At 38.6% G+C, this 17,935-nt stretch overlaps 1 protein-coding gene and 1 pseudogene across 1 annotated transcript; one reads left to right on the top strand and one right to left on the bottom strand.

Moving 5' to 3' along the window:
• The first annotated feature begins 2,330 nt into the window (after positions 1-2,330).
• On the top strand, positions 2,331-5,135 carry LOC130868338 (uncharacterized; annotated as a pseudogene).
• Positions 5,136-16,440: 11,305 nt separating this feature from the next.
• LOC130868038 (60S ribosomal protein L37a) lies at positions 16,441-16,804 on the bottom strand. Its single transcript, XM_057760272.1, has one exon. It carries the CDS (start codon positions 16,792-16,794, stop codon positions 16,516-16,518), a length of 279 nt encoding a protein of 92 aa, XP_057616255.1. The 5' UTR covers positions 16,795-16,804; the 3' UTR covers positions 16,441-16,515.
• Positions 16,805-17,935: the final 1,131 nt, after the last annotated feature.

The raw sequence follows: 17,935 nt of genomic DNA on the forward strand, positions 1-17,935 counted from the left end.
GATGTAAATCCCCTGCAGGGAGCCCAGGGAGTATAGGGTGGGGGATGAGGAACTTCAGAGTTCCCTGTCCAGGGCTGCTTCCGCCGCCTGTCACAAACTCACCCCGCTGCTGTCTCTCCTGGTGCCGAGATCAGATCTCTGTGCAGGTTGGGTAGTTTGTAAACAAAGCCCTTACCTTGCTTGGTGCAGGCAGGCCAGTGAAACAAAGGAAGTCTCGCCTGCCTACTTGCCCTGAGGATTTGCTCCCAGCGCCAGACAGACTGAACTGGATGGTGTTACGTGCCCAAAGAGGAAAGGGGGCAGAAGGAAGAAGGGTTCTGGATGCAAGCTGGGTGGGACAAGAAGAGAGAGGCAGTATGCAGGGTGTAGAGCCCCTGCAGGGAGCCCAGGGAGTATAGGGTGGGGGAGGAGGAACTTCAGAGTTCCCCGTCCAGGGCTGCTTCCGCCGCCGCAGGTCACAAACTCACCCCGCTGCTTTCTCTCCTGGTGCCTAGATCAGATCTCCGTGCAGGTTGGGTAGTTTGTAAATAAATGCCTTACCTTGCTTGGTGCAGGCAGGCCAGAGAAACAAAGGAAGTCTAGCCTGCCTACTACAGACAAGTATCTTTAAATTTTTAACCAAAGTAATTAATAAACCATTTGGCTATGAGAGGCCTGTACCAATCTGTCTCAATACATATTTAGCTAGATTTACACACCAGAACAATTGGCAGAAGTGCATACCAAGACAGTGTTACAAAGTATATGTCAGTATCATGGGTAGACCTTATATAATCAATAACAGAACATTTTTTAGGGTAGTTCAGCACATGGCCTGGAGAGTTCAGTATAGGAAAAAAAGGGTAAGTGAAAAACTAGTGTAGACAGACTGTTTAATTTGTTGTCCATGTGACATTCAGGAAGCTATGTAGCAATCTGCATTGGGAGGGTACATACAGCAGTTGGATTAGGCTGTATTGGGAGATGTCCAGAAAGATAACAAGGGTGCCCCTTAGAGTTCAAGTTGGATGCCAGAAATAGGGGACATGATTGGAATGATACTCAGTCTGTTAAGAAGAAAATCTCATTTTAGAACCCAAACTAAAGATATCAGCATCTAATTGGCATATCTTGTCTAATTCAGAGTGGTTCTTTAGGCAGATTGCACACAAGGTACTGCTGACCTTGTTCCTTCCCCTTTTTTAGTTTGAAGATGGTATTGTAAGTTGAGATACCTGGGTGGAGCCTTTCTTCATTTATTTGATACTTTTATTTTTGATTTTTAAAGACAAGGATTCTCTGTAGCTTTGGATCCTGTCTTGGAACTAACTCTTGTAGACCAGGCTGACCTTGAACTCACAGAAATTCTCCTGTGTCCGCCTCATTTGTACTGGGATTATAGACATGTGCCACCACTGCCCAGGTTATGAAACTTTTATTTTTTTCTTCTAGAGATCAAACCAACTTTAGTAGCTTCTTATCAATTGGTGGATTTTTGGAGAACCTACTTCAAAGCTGCCTCCAGGGTATGCAAAAAAATCCACAAATGTTGTGAGGGCTAGACTTTTCTGTCTAAGGGGTAAACAAGGGAACATGCCTTTGGTAACTTTCTCTTTACTCCATCTTAAAAAATCTCCTTCTAAAAATCTCTCTGTCTTCACATACCTACATCTCTTTACAAATAACTGCATAATACATCTTTCTCTCTCTCACATCTCCTTCACACTTCTCTCCTACTTCTTTCTCTTGTGTCTCCTCTCCAAATAATAAAGTCTGAATCACATCTTTCATGGCCACACAGCTCTTCTTGAATAAACACTAAGAAATAGAGCCAAACTGATGAGTTTCTCTCAGGCAAGACAGGTCACACTGACCAGCCAGTGAGTAAAGGAAGCATGTAGCTCTGAGAGGTCAGGACTCCCAGACAGAAAGTGACGTTGACAATCAGGACTTAAACAATAAGCAGTTAGTTGGTTGAACCCTGAGGTTGGAACTATGTGCAGAAAGTACATTGCTGAGAATGTTACATCTACTAGAGTTGCTTCAAGATATCACTTTGAATCAACAATAAACACTTGGGAAATATATGTTGTGTGTTTGTCTCTAGGGACAACCAGAAATTAGTCTCCATTGGCAACCAGTTTGCTTTGAATTTGTACTGAATTCTAAAGTTATGTGTATTTGTGACTGAGAATACTATTACTTATGTCAGTCTAAGTAATGAAAAATAACATAGTATTAATTCTGTTCATCAGAAAGCATGCAATTAAGCAGGAACCATATTTCTAACTATCCACAGCTATATGTGTGCCAAGTAGGAGGAATATTTTCACGAGATAAACATACCAGCAATGGAAATAATGCTCGTAGCTGTTTTTAGTGGCATACGAGAAAAGTTACAGAGACAGTCATTCACAGTCAGTCACCCCCACAGTCTTCTCCAAGTCGGGCCACCCATTAGAGAATCATTCATCTGGTAGGTTTGTCTGTTGAATTCTAGTTGCTACCTGGCACATACTGTCAGTGCCCTCTGATACTTATCTATATCATATCTTGAAACATTATGATGGATTAGGCAGCACCAAAGGTCCATATACATTATGCCACTATAAAATTCAACTTTTCTTTGCTGAAGTTATGGTTCAGGGTCATTATGGATATTGCTTTGTCTATACCTCCAAATACAATATGTACAATCTCTTTGCTTTTGGCAATTTAGTGCTGCCATATGGTCCCATATTCTCTGGTACTCAATTAAATACATTGTATTTAATTCACCCAATTGAGCAGCAGATTCTCCAACACTAACTCCTAACCAGTATAGGAAACTGAAGACAACAAACTTCAAATGTGCTGTGCCCCTCTTACAATTTTATGCTATATAGGATTAATGAATGGCTTATCATCTGGGCCATCTCATTGTGAGGGGTTAGGTTTTGCTCAGTGTACCTACTCTAGCATTGAAATTCACTGAACCACAAAATCCCTTTGTCAAGATTAAGTCAAGCAATATCAGGCATCTCCAAATCCTATTCAGTCAGCCAGTTTGGACAAAGCCTTCAGGCAATCATCCAAACAAACTTGTGACACTTTTTTTTAACTATGTGAATTTTCATATTTGACATAAAATCTCTACTCAGACTGCCTATGTCAATGAGTTCATTCTTATATAATTTTATATTATTTCTGCCATTATCACACACACACTTAAAGTCCATTACCACACATCTTACCTAGACTCATGCTTGAATGAATTTACAAATTCATTAAGTACTTTCACTAAGGTGATTAATAATTTCCTGTGACTCTGTATATGATCAATATTTGCTGTGACTTAGAAGTCTTGTAACATTTTAATCTTTCAAATGAATAACCTCACTCCCAATATAAAATGCTAAAGACATAATGTGTAATATATGAAGTCTTTCTATTTGTTTTTTTACAAAATGTTTGTATCTGCTCTTGTGGTTCAGACAAGGATAGCAGCACATCATGCCAAGACAGGTCATTTGACACAAATTATTCTGTATCCTAAATTCATTTCTACTTCAAGGCATATTACTCCTGCAGTTACTGTCTCAGATCTGTCTTTGCAAGAAATGGCTCATGGTGATACCCAAGCCACTATCAATTGCGAACCCATCTTGTTGATGTAATTTTCTAAGTAGTAAGTTCACAGCTTTCACCCTTTTATGAAGTACATTTCATAGGAGACTTTAGAACAGTGGGTAGCTCAGAGGTAATTCTTTCTGGCAAAGAGATACCATTTATAAGCTCCTTAACATTATATGTGTGCAGTGCAATGACATATGCATATGTTGGAATCTCTGAAAGACTTTGCATTCTTTCTTTCTGTTAAGTGATTCATCAGGGTATTTCAGTATGACTTACTCATTTTCCTTATTGCTATACCCAAAGATCTGTGTTGACAGAGAATATAAAGAAGTTGCTTCAAGATATTAATGTGAAATGTAAGTTTTATGTCAAAAATGACATTAGCTTCCCCCAAAATATCTCAGGATACTTAAATATGTTGCATCCAAATGAAGCTAATATTTTCAAATGGAAATATTGAATAAAATAGAAGGTACAAAATTTTGCTTATTCATGATTTTTTATCTTCTACATACATATTATAGTTTTGTGAAACATAGCAGCTTTTGAAGGATACTGTGAACTTATTGTCCATGACATTATACAATAGAACTCCTACCACAGTAATAGATTTAAAGGCATTTTGTACATACTTAGGTACAGTAGTAAGACAGTAAAGACAAGCTATGAGTTTGGTTTGTAAACCATTATTCACTCTTTTTTCATCTTTTGTTTATGTTTCTGTATTTACTCTATACTAGTTCATTCTTATCTCCAGTTTTGCTGGGGTGAAGGAGTGAATCTTCGGACTGATTGGTTTACTTTGTAGCCTCTTATCTTTGGGGTTTGGAATAATCCTTACAAGTAGCAAATACTGGCACCTCTGGGAATTTGACAACAAGGTTGTTCAGCTTGTGTACATTAGACACTCTAAAAATTATTAACATTGGGAGCTTAAAATCTTTAATTCTGTGTCCAGGATTCTGGTGCGTAGTCCTGTCAACTCAACATGGACCATTTCCCCTGAATTTCAATGTGTACAGAACCTTATCTTACTGTCAATGCTGATAAAACCTGTTGTGGTGATTTTTATCTTGGCAGCTATTAGGGTCAGCATTATCAGTGCTTCAGTCCTTGATATTCACATACTCTGCTTCAAGTACTGTGTCTTAATTCTGGTTCTCAGCAGCCTTTGCACACCTCTTTCTGTGACCTGGAACCATGTAGCAGATCTTTATGGCAAAATTGATTTTGATTTTACACTCTCTTTTCCTGTTAGAAAAGAAGCACTGATAAAGAAGCACAACACTCATGTGTTCCCTATAGAAGTCCTGACCACCACACTGTCACTTTTGCTGTGATTAAGTTCCCTTTTGAGATCACATCATTTAAACTACACAGTAACCTGAATGTCAATGGTGCTTAAGCAATCCAATCAAAATGCCTAAAACATGAGTTCTGGTGTTTGCAAAATGTGCCAGGAGACTACTTGGCCAAATTACCTAACACTACACAATACACGTGTCATTTTATTCTCATTTAAAATAATTAAAATCAAATAAAGTATCACTATAATGTTGTTGGTATATTATGTGTTTTATTTTTTCCTGAGGGATAAGCAGGAAGACACATGCTGTGGGATGGCCTTACATCTTGTAAAGATTGTCACATGTATTTTAATAAAAGGCTGATTGGCCAGTACCCAGGAAGAAAGAATATACAAGGTAACCATGCAGGAAGTAGAGACAGGGTGATGAGAATAGGAGAAATCTGAGAAGAGGAAAGAGTGAGTCTGCAGTTGTCACCCAGACAGAAAGGAAGGAAGATGAGAATGCCTCACTGAATAAAGGAACCAAGCCATGTGGTTAACACAGACAATGGGTAAGATGTAAAAAAACAGTTAATAAGAAGCCTGAGCTAATAGGCCAAACAGTTTATAATTAATTTAGGCCTCTTGTGTGTTTCTTTGGGACATCTTTAGCCATCAGTGATATGCAAATCTAAACAACTCTGAGATACTGTCTTACACCTGTCAGAATGGCTAAGATCAAAAACACCAACTATAGCTTATGCTGGAGAGGATGTGGAGTAAGGGGAACACTCAACCATTGCTGGTAGAATGCAAAAATGTACAACTACTTTGGAAACCAGTATGGCAGTTTCCCAGAAAATTGGGAATCAACCTACCTCAGGATTCAGCAATACTACTCTTGGGCATATATACCCCAAAATGCTCAATAATACTATAAAGGCATTTGTTCAACTATGTTGATAGCAGCATTATTTGTAATAACCAGAACCTGGAAAAACCTAGATTGGCCTCAACCAAAGAATGGAGGAAGAAAATGTGGCACATTTACACATTAGAGTACTACTCAGAGGTAAAAATTATAGACACCTTGAATTTTGCATGCAAATGGATGGAATTAGAAAACACTATCCCGAGTTATGTATCCCAGACCCAAAAAGATGAATATGGTATACACTCACTTGTAAGTGGATAATAGCTATAAACAACAGACATTGAGTTCATGATCCTAGAGAAGCTAAGTAATAAGGTGAACCCAAAGAAAAACATGTATAGATCCACCTGGAAATTGGAAACAGACAAGATCACCTGATAAAACTGGGAGCATGGTGGTAGGGGGAGAAGGGAGGGTGGTAGGGGAAGAGAATGGGAGAATGAGAGGATTGAGGAGAACTTGTAGGAATGGATAGTCAAGATGGAGAAAGGACAGAGATGAGATCAAGAAAAGAGATATCTCAATTGAGGAAACCATTATAGGGTTAGCAGAAACACTGGCTCTGGAGAAATTCCCAGGAATCCACAAGGCTGATTCCAGCTAAGACCCTAAGCCATAGAGGAGAGGATACCTGAACTGGTTGTGCCCTGTAGTCAAACTGATAAATATCTTAAATATCACCATAGAACCTTCTTCTAGCAACTCTGGAAACAGACAGAGACCTGCATCAGACCACTGGACTGAGCTCCCTAAGTTCAGTTGAAGAGGAAGGAATGAGAATATGAAAAAAAATCAAGACTATGGTGGGTTCACCCACTGAAACAGTCTATCTGAGCTAATGGGAGCTCAACAACTCCAGCTGGACTGAGAAGGAATAAGCACAGGACCAAACTAGCCCCTCTGAATGTGGTAGACAGTTGCATGGCTGGGGCGAAATGAGGAGCCACTGACAGTGGCACCAGGATTTGTCCTTACTGCATGTGCTGACATTTTGGGAACCTATTCTCTTTAGATGTAATACCTTGCTCAGCCTAAATATTTCACCTCCAAAGAAGTTATAAATCTTGAGGTTTATGCAGTGTTCACCCCTCTCTAGAAAGTTTTTTTTTTTTTTTTTTTTTTTGGTTTTTCGAGACAGAGTTTCTCTGTGGTTTTGGAGCCTGTCCTGGAACTAGCTCTTGTAGACCAGGCTCGTCTCAAACTCACAGAGATCCGCCTGCCTCTGCCTCCCAAGTGCTGGGATTAAAGGCATGCGCCACCACCACCCGGCAAGTAATTACCTCTTTAATGTCAATGGAGGAAGGGCAACACAACCTCCATAATGTAAAAAATTGTGAAATGCCTCTGTTGTATTACGAGCAGCAGGCTGCATCCCAACACCTAGCTTCCAGCCATCCAGCTAGCTTAAAAGGAAGGAGGCAGGCAGAGAGCCACCTACCATGAAGATGCCAGGTTAAGCATGCTGAAAGTTTCCTGGTAAGCCACGGCCTCATGGTGACATACAGATTATTAGAAATGGGTTGAATTAAGATGTGAGAGTTAGCCAATAAGGGGCTGGAGATAATGGACCAGGCAGCAATTTAATTAATACAGATCTCCATGTGATTATTTTGGGTGGCCGGGATGACAAGCAGCTCACCAGCCTGGGTGTATGCCAGTCAGATGGTGCAGGACACCTGGAGCCACTGCTCAGTACTACAGATTGGCATCCAATGTGGGGCACGAACCCACGACCCTGGGATTAAGAGTCTCTTGCTATAATGACTGAGATAGTTGGGCAGTGGGATGCAGCCTGCCGTGCACCTCCTCCATACAACATGCCTCTTTATTGTTTTATTCTTACAATTGTTTCTTTCTTTTACCATGTTGACCAAATGAAGATTCAATTTATTTGCATTGATAACATCAGGAAATATGACAATTTCTTATGGACTTTGCTACAGTTTATCAGCAAAAAAATCACACAGCTTATATCAAGGTTCATTTACATCGAAACTATTGACCTTTTGAGTTGTTGCTCTGTATGGCTGTCAAACATACTGTAAAATGTTTAGCAGTATACTTAGCCTTTGCTTACTTGATTACATTGGCACAATATTTGTTGTAATAATAAAATATCTTCACAATCTAATCGTCTAAGGTAGCAGAGTCATCTTAGGTAAGAATAATTGTTACATAGAACATAAATGATCCTAAGCATACATAGTAATAAATAAAACTTCATTTAGTTTACTTTCCATGAGCTACCTAAGTAACAATTATACTTACTATAAAATTGCTATGATTCATCATACTAAGATACCCATGTACCGTGTCTATAAATAAAAAATATATTGATAATCATATCAGTAACTAGGGACTTTGATGAGAACTAATTTGAGAGTATTTTATTACCATTAAATGAAATGACAGAAAAAAAAATCTTGAATAGCACATAGATGTTGATATCAACCCTTGTCTGTGTCTTTGAACTCATGAAACCTATCTAATCACAGAGGAAACAAAAAAAGATAGAATATTCAATGGATTTAACCAATATGAACTATACAGTTCGGTTGTAGTGGTATGGATGATGTGGGAGGTACTTCTGTCTATATGTTGCTTTTATTGATTAATGAACAAAGAACTGATTGAGCCTGTGATAGGATAGAACAGAGGTAGGTGGGGAAAACAAAACTGAATGCTAGGAGGAAGAAGGTAGAGAGAGGAGAGCAGCCATGGAGCCATCGGAGATAGATGCTGGGAACATTACCCAGTAAACCACTGCCACTTGGTGATACACAGATTAATAGAAATAGGTTAAATTAATATGAGTTAGCCAATAAGAAGCTAGAGCTCATGGGTCAAGCAGTGACTTAATTAATACAATTTCTATGTGATTATTTTGGTTCTGGGCAGCCGGGATAAACAAGCAACTTTTCTGTAAAAAATTGGCACCAACGTGGTGGACTAAATCCACATAAAACCTGAGAGAGCTTGGAAAGAAATTATAGACACCAAAAAACAAAGTTTAGCTGCATTTATTTTCTTTTCTTTCTTTCTTTTTTTTTTTTTTTTTCAAGACAGGGTTTCTCTGTGGTTTTGGAGCCTGTCCTGGAACTAGCTCTTGTAGACCAGGCTGGTCTCGAACTCACAGAGATCCGCCTGCCTCTGCCTCCCAAGTGCTGGGATTAAAGGCGTGCGCCACTACCGCCTGGCTGCATTTATTTTCCTGAATGGGTTTTGCTTGTTTGTAGCATGTTGTGGCTCCTTAGAGATTTTCCTGATTCAACTGCATAATTTTATAACACGGCTCCCTTGGCTATCCTGCTGGTATGAACTCTGACTATGGAACATTTCAATGGCATTTGTGTACCCACTTGGTATCAGGAGGAAAGTAGCTGAGACCATGCCCATGGCTCAGCACTCCCCACCTGGGCAGGTAGGGGGATCAGGTCTACTAGGTGTGCACAGGTTGGAGAGCAGGGCAGATTCCCACCACCATACACAAAGATATTTATAGGCTGCACAGTGTTCTACATGGCAGATTTAGCTATTACTCAGATAAAAAAGGGTTTATCTGCTGTGTGTTCATTCTCAGAATTAAAGTGCTGAGCACAGTTCCTACCTGGCATCCCCAGAGCTGGCAACAATGATACCTCCATTTTAAAAGTGGAGAGAGGTAGAGTCAGCATCCAGATCAGTTGAAACCAAGCTTTTCAAGACAGTAAAGAATTACAGATATGCAATAAACACAAATCCAGATGTAAAAGAACTCCAAACAAGTCACAGGTTTGGATAAATGTATGTAGGCTTGGGAGAGAGAAGAAAAAGAGTATAGACAGTCATAAAATAAAGTTAATATTTTAAAAGGAGTAAAGAAAAATAAGTCATGTAAAATGGAAAATGCACAGAGAGTCTGGATTGTGGATATTATTGTATTATCTTTGAATTTTTGACTGTGAATGAATTAAGTAAAGAGAGACATTTTATTTTATATGCTGCTGAGCTAAACCAGTATGTATATTATAAAGGATTCTTGACTTCAAAATTAGGGTCTAAGGATATGTTGCTTTGGAAAAGAGGTTCTTTTCTTGTTTCCACAGATTGTGGATTGCTTACAGACTGGTGTGGTTTGATGGAACAATACTCCCTGAAAGGTTGTTATAAACACTCCCACAAAGAAAATACTTTGCCCAATAAACAGCAGGAAGCAGTTTGGAGAAACTAAGCCCATATTCCCAAATATTGTCTATACATGTTAAAGCCTTCCTTTTTGTTTAAACAAAAAAAGGGGAAATGGTGTGGGAGGTCCTTTTGTCTATGTGTTGCTTTTATTTGTTTAATGAATAAATAACTACAATAGGATAGAACAGAGCTAGGCAGGGAAAACAAAACTGAATGCTGAGAGGAAGAAGACAGAGATAGGAAAGAAGCCATGGAGCCATCAGAGATAGATGCTGGGACCATTACCCAGGAACCCACTGCTACATGGTGATACACAGATTAATAGAAATGGGTTAAACTAATACAAGAGTTAGCCAGTAAGAAGCTAGAGCTCATGGGCCAAGCAGTGTTTTAATTAATACAGTTTCTATGTGATTATTTCAGTTCTTGGTAGCTGGGATGAACAAGCAGCTCACCTACAACATATGGTTACTGGTACTAGGAAAAGATTTTCAAGAGAATGTGAATCCTACTGATGTATGTGTTGCCTCTTGACACACATGATACAGTAACATTCATCTTTAAACACAGAGACATTGTGGTAAATGTGGAGAAAAAGGTAAGACTACTTAAGCAGTTCAGATACTGTATAATGAGACCATAAGGCTAATTCCTTCAGTTCATGATTCTTCCCAAAGGGAGAAGCTAATGAAGAAGTATCAGTTCTGCAAACATTTGGCATAAAGCATCTTGTGGTGAGGTGTTAATTTGGGATTCTATAAGATGAAAAGCTAGAATTAATATCATCTTATGGCCTTTCCATATTTATCCCTCAAACACCCCCCACATAAAGCCATAATTTCAAAATTATACTAGAACATGTGATTGAAGCACTAGTCACCAATCCTCCTATTTATTGTTTTATATGAGAAGGAGATAGAGAGTAAACAAGATCCAATTTTATGAGATGATGACCAAATCTCTTTAATTATATACATTGTTAAGGGAATGGCAACAAAGTATCTGCTTTGGAATCACAAGGTTTTGATGGCTGTGCAGCTTTCAGTGAATAATGTTGCCCCAAGTTCAAGTATTTGACAGTTGGTCCTAGTTGGTAGTGTTCTTTGAAGAGGTCATGGAACATATAGGGGGTTGAGCCTTGCTAGAAGAAGCATATAACTGTGGTGGGGGAGGAGTGTTGAGGGTTTATAGCCTTGTTCCACTTCCTGTCCTCTCTCTTCTTCTTGTGTGCAAATGAAATGTGATCTCTCTGTTTCCTGCTGCCATGCTATGCTTTTCTAGCCATGAGGAGGACTCTATCACTTTGGAATTGTAAACAATTTCTAACTCTCTAAAGTAGCTTTTTGTCATAGCATCTTGTAACAGCTACAGAAAAGTAACTAATACAGTAATCCAAGAACTGAGAATAGAAGGTTCTGATAGTATATAATAACCTTGGTTCAAAATACACAAAGCAAGAACACTTCAGAGACAAATGACAAGTCATTTAAATGAAAATTTAGTAAGCCACCCTCAATGAGGGTGTAGATAACAAGTAATAGGCAACCACTGTTTTTCAGAAATCTTGCTGTTATCAACTAGTCATCTACTTGCTCTTACTTGTATAGCAAATAAAGCACATATGAACATCTGCAATTCTGTGTGACTTACACATCCATTTTAACAACCTTTTTGGCACTTAATACATTAATTTGCATTTTCTCAGTAAGTACACAATGGATATAAATGCATATTGTCACCTCGGTGTTAAGAATAGAGTAAAAATGGATCAACATTCATGTAGCTGGTGCTCAAAGAGTTAATAGTGTATAACTTCAGGTCTCTGTGGAAATAAGTAAAAGAAAAACAACCTCTACCTTAAAGGCTTAAAAAGAATATATGAAGTTATGTATGTGTAACCTCCAGAGATAGCATATGATTTAGGTTGACTCAATGGCATTCATTTTCTCTCAGTCCTTTTACTCTACTTGCTAAAAGTAAGAATTACTTGAAGACTTATTCCCTGCATCATTAGAATGGACCATTGGGTTGTTGGTTTCATGGAGATGGAGAAATAGCAGAGGGTACACTGAAATTGAAGAACAGCAGTATGATCAAATGTCTTTTGTTTCACATGATGGGATAATATATGAAAAAAATCTCTGTGATTATTTACTGCCCAAATCTGATAGACTTAAGCATGTACTACTTCAACCAGTCACTGAAGATATCAAGTTAGGACTAGTACATGGCAATCATATGCCCTCACTGGAATTTGGGTAGAGACAATGTTGCACAAAAAATAATTTTCACAGGATGGACAGGAGTATGATTAATATTAGAAACTCTACCACTATAGCAGCATAAATATTTATATAAATAAATATTCAGAGACAAGGCAAAAATTGTTATGGATATTTAGAGTTGATCCATAGAGATTTTTACTTCAATCCCATGCTTTTTTGTGATATATGTGGTCCACATCATTGTGTGCCTACAATGAGCATTCAAAGAGAATAGAGCCACATATTAGCTATCAAACATAAGAATAACTATACATTAATTTGATATTTTCCTTTATAAAAATGCAAAAATGAGTAACTATCCTTCTTACGGTTCAGAAGACTACTCTAGTTAAGTCAGTATTTCCAAATATTTTCTACTCATTATACATACTTACTGGAGAACCTTCAAAAATGGGTTTATTGGAAGTCCTCTCATTTTCCCCTCAACATCCTACTTTAGATTTCTTTTTCACCACCATTCCACATGCCAGAATAAGAGGTTGTTAATTATGATGTCAATATTTGTAGTTTGACTTCATACAAAAGTGTGTATTTTTTTTAAAAAAAATACAGTTGCTCAAATTTAATCTTAATATTTTTACTTATTAAGAAGTCACCTGAAGGTCTCAAACATTCTCCTACAGTTAAAGACAGATGGTGGTGGCTACTGGCTCACACCCCGGTAGTACAGAACAGCTCTGAGGAGTCTGAGATACCCATGAAGTCACTGAAGAGAGATGAGGTGCAGAGTCTGTAGGACTAAAAAAATGTCTTACAGGAAGATGCTTTTAAAATGTGGACTCATGAAATTTTAAGGAAAGATGTCCAATCAGAGTTTCCATGTGGCAAAGAATGCTGAAACTGGAGACTGGGAATGATGAGTATGATGCAGGGAAGTAGGCTGCAAGCACTGCAGTTTTACCCAGAGAGCTATGTGTATTCTAGTACCAAAGACAGAGTTATGCAGTAGCCACAAGCTTCTGCAGAAACATGTAATTACTGAATAGGGCTAGCTGTAGGTCTTCCAACTGATCCTTGGCATGGAGCTGCTACAGATGAAGTTAGACCCACTTGTCCTGCTCAGAGACAGAAGGTATGGGGCAGTGCTGCCACTAAGGTCTGTGATGGTTTCCATGACCTGTGCTGTGGCTGAGGTCCATATCAATGTCTATGGTCTGTACAGCTGCTAAAGTACATGTTGTGGTCTGTGGCACATACTAATGCCAGAAATGCTGTGAAAGTCCCTGATCCATGTTGCTGCTGACAGTAAAGGGCAAAGAAACTTCTTTTGCACTGGTATCAATGACTGCAGACTCAGAGTTGAGAAAGGGAGACATAATAAATCTATGACACTCTATCTCCCCACCACCACTCTCACCCCATCCAAAAAGGAAACAGACTCAACAAGAGGTTATTGAAGAGAAGTCTGAAAAATTGTGAGAAGGATGCTGAAGTGTAGCTCTCTGCAGTTGATGGATTCTGGCAAGAGTTGGGTGTGAGAAAGGACTCAGTTTTATTTAAGGGGAGTTTGACCATGCTCCAGTGAGAATATGAGAAACACAAATTGAATGTGGTACTTTTCTTCTCCTTTTTCAGGGAGAGGTCATAAATGGCAGGGGCAGACCTAGGACAACTGTGAAGTGACTATAAGTGGGGTGCATGTGTGCAATTCCCCATAATAAATAAAAATATTTTGTTGAAGAAAATAAGTCAACTGAGCCACTTGCACATCTTAAATTTCTCTGTAGGGAAGATGATGCTTGTGATAGTTATTTTGTTAACTACTACTGGAATTAACTACAATCCCATAATCAAGGTGCACATCAGTGAGGGATTTTGCTTAATTTGAAGTGGGAAGAAACACTTCTAATCCAGATCTTTGAGGCAGGAAGACACAGCTTTTATCTGGATCCTTGAAGTGTAGGGAAACACTTTTAATTCATCTCTTTTGAAATAAGAAGAACCATTTCTAATGTGGGCTATTTATGCTGCTGGAAGCCTACATAAAGACATATTAAAAGAAAGCTTGCTTGATCTCACCTTACTATCAAGTCCATTCCTTCCCTGGCATTAAAACCTACTTCCTCAGGATTCTGAAGCATCCTGAAGACAAACTGAGACATCCAACCTCTAGGAATGAATAACAACTGGACTCTTCAACCTTCTGCTCATAGACAGCAGCCAATGTATTAGTGAGACCACAGTCTGTAAGTCATTCTAATATATTTATATGGAGAGAGAGAGAGAGAGAGAGAGAGAGAGAGGTTCATTCTATAAGTTCTGTTACTCTAGACAACCCTGACTAATACCATTATGCAAAATATTCACTGTTAAGTTGTGCTATGTGGACAATGAGGGCAAGAGACAGTTAGCAGGTTGCCAGACTCTCCTTGTAGTCTATCAGACTTTCTTCACTGTGTGCCATGACAACTTGCCATATTTCAACTATTTCACCTTGTTAATATAGTGGAAATGACATAAAACAAAGTTATTTTCCACCCTCAAAAGACACATATGATCAAAACAAATGGAGTTTGGTAATATAAACTTAGAGATTCAGCTATCATTTTCTCCCATAATATAACTGATCCTGTTCAGAGTCAGTTAAACCCAGAGAGATTCTGATTCACAAAAATCTCATTGGGATTCTTAGATGTAAAGAACTTAAGCATCATATATATGCACCTGTTTATGTGGAATGTATAGAGAAATATATATTAAATTATGATGAATGAACTTCCTAAGAAATATTCTACTCATCTATGCCAAAAGGCTACCTAACTCCATAGAAAGGGGACTATGGAACACCGTGGCTTTCCCTAAGGCTTTGTTCAGTTCTCTTTGAATATGAATTAATTCCTCATGGTATTATAAGGAATTTCAAAATGAATGGAACCAATTATTCTCTGCATTTTCTTCATTTTGTCCCCATAGAAATAGGTCTTTCAGGAACTCTAAATTCTCCTGAAAGATTCAGATAAGAAAATTGTGCTACATTTTGATTAACATATTAGATATTGTTTGTAGAAATAGGCTTAAGGTTTTAAGAAACACTAACATTTCAGCTATTTAATAATAATTTTGGATGTGGTATTGGTGGTGGTCTGTATATGTATGGTATATGAGTGGGTTGTATGCACATATGTGCATGTACTTGGGTGTACATGCCTTTTTATGTAAGAGTGAGGGCCACAGAAGAATATCAAATGTCTTGCTTTACCATTCTCTTCCTGGTTCCTTTGAGACATGTTCTCTAATTGAAGCTGAAACTATACAGGCAGCCAGCAAATCTCAGCAATCCTCATCTTTCAATTTCCTACACCATTGATTTCGCAGCTCTGCATATAGCCATACAAGGATTTTTACATGACAGATAAGATCCAAAATCAGACCCTTGTGCTTGCTCAGCATGTACTATTACCTGTTGAACATTTTGCTCAGGCCCTCAATAATCATTTTATTAAGATAAATGCTTTACAATAATCATAATACTTAAATGTCTTTGGAGAAAGTAGCCATAGGTTTACATTACTTTAAAGCCATTTTAAAATTTGACATATCCTTGGACAGAGGCAAACTCATAAAAATAAAGAATCAGTATACTTGAAAACCCATTTAAATATGATTTTAGACTCTTTATGACTCTATCTCTCTACCATACCAAACTGGGTACAGTGATGATGCAGGAATAGTCAGCAGAGGAAGAAAGAGATCAGATGAATCACAATTAAGAAGCATACCATTGCAGCTTTTGTTTGATATGCCTCTCCAGTCCACTAGAGTACATCTTTGGCTCTTACATGGTTTCAGGACAAACTTAGACCTACAACTAGTCATTTGGGAAATTTATGGTCAAAGTGACTGTGAAGAGACACCATGAACACAGCATCTCTTATAAAGAAAAGCATTTGATTGAGGTTGGCTTACAGTTGAAGAGGTTTAATTTATTATCATCATGGTGGAAAACATGGCAGTGTACAGGCAGACATGATGCTATAGAAGGAGCTGTGAGTTCTACATCTTGATCTGCAATCAGGAGTCATAGACTGTGTTCCTTACTGGTCATAGCTTGAGCATATTTGAGACTTCAAAGTCTACCCACATAGTGACACACTTTCTCCAACAAGGCCACATCTACTCCAACATTGCCACACCTCCCAATAGTGCTACTTCTTTTTTTTGTTTTTTTTTTTTGTTACGTAAATTAACCCATTTATTTAGTTGGCTGTGCATTATTGAGTAGGCTTGGGTATCAAATGGTAGCACTTTTACTGGTCTTTCAGTTCCTTCAGTCTTCTGATGGCAGACTTCACTGTGACGGCAGAAGTCGTGTTGTAGGTCCAGGCCCCGCCAGCCACTGTTTTCATGCACGAACCACAGTGCCAGATGCCGACGGCTCGTCTCTTCATCTTGGTCTTGCCACAGAAGGAGCATGTGTACTTGGCGTGCTGGCTGATTTCAATTTTCTTCACCATTTTCCGGAGGGAGGCACCATAGCGGGTCCCATATTTCCCAACGATCCCGACCTTCTTGGTGCGTTTTGCCATGTCGCCGGAACCTAAGCCAAGCACGGAGAGTAGTGCTACTTCTTATGACCAAGAATTCAGACACATGAGTTTATGAAGGGAGGCCATTCTTGCCCAAAACACCTAGGGGCCCATGGAATAATGTCACTTCCTTATAACTTCTTGGAAGAATGGAATGGGCTGCAAAGGAGTAGGAAGATTTCAGTGTTGGTAAGGACCAAGAGATGACTAATTCTGGACTGATGAAGATATTTCTTGTGTTACTCCATTTTCTATTGCTATTAGCCAGTGTCTCTGGCAAAATGCTGCATATGAAAAAGAGGTTTGTTTTTGTTCATGGTTCTAAAGATGGAAAATCCTAAAACTGGGTAACCTCATTTAATTGACTTGTGGTGAAATCTATGTGAGAAGAGAGAAACAGAAACACACAGAAATGAGATAGCTAGACTCTTCACGATAGCCCATTTTCATGATATCTAATTCCTTCCAGTCACACAACAAACACATTAATCCCTTTTAAAGTTCCCACCTTCTAAGACTACTAACTATATTGACAACCAAATTTCAACATGAGTTTGGTTGATGTTATTAGAATATAAAGTGTCCTCCATAGACTCATGTGTTTGAGCACATCAGTTAATGACACTATTTTAGAAAATTGTGGAATGTTTGGGATGTGGGACCTTGCTGGTAGAAATAGGGGACTGGGCATGGATTTTAAAGGTCATACTTTTTTTGAAGGTTCTGTCAGAATGGCTAAAATAAAAAACACCAATGATAGCCTTTGCTGGAGAGGTTGTGGAGAAAGGGATACACTCATCCATTGCTGGTGGGAATGCAAACTTGTGCAACCACTTTGGAAAGCAGTGTAGCCGTTTCTCAGGAAATTTGGGATCAACTTACCCCTGGACCCAGCAATACCACTCTTGGGAATATACCCAAGAGATGCCCTATCATACGACAAAAGTATATGCTCAACTATGTTCATAGCAGCATTGTTTGTAATAGCCAGAACCTGGAAACAACCTAGATGCCCTTCAATGGAAGAATGGATGAAGAAAGTATGGAATATATACATATTAGAGTACTACTCAGCTTTTAAAATCAATGACTTCTTGAATTTTGCATGCAAATGGATGTAAATAGAAAACACTATCCTGAG

This window comes from Chionomys nivalis, chromosome X, assembly GCF_950005125.1.
Source record: "Chionomys nivalis chromosome X, mChiNiv1.1, whole genome shotgun sequence".
NCBI lineage: Eukaryota > Metazoa > Chordata > Mammalia > Rodentia > Cricetidae > Chionomys > Chionomys nivalis.

What these genes read in the sequence shown, in the direction of transcription:
- LOC130868038 (XM_057760272.1), bottom strand. Translation starts at nt 16,794, where the DNA reads ATGGCAAAACGCACCAAGAAGGTCGGGATCGTTGGGAAATATGGGACC.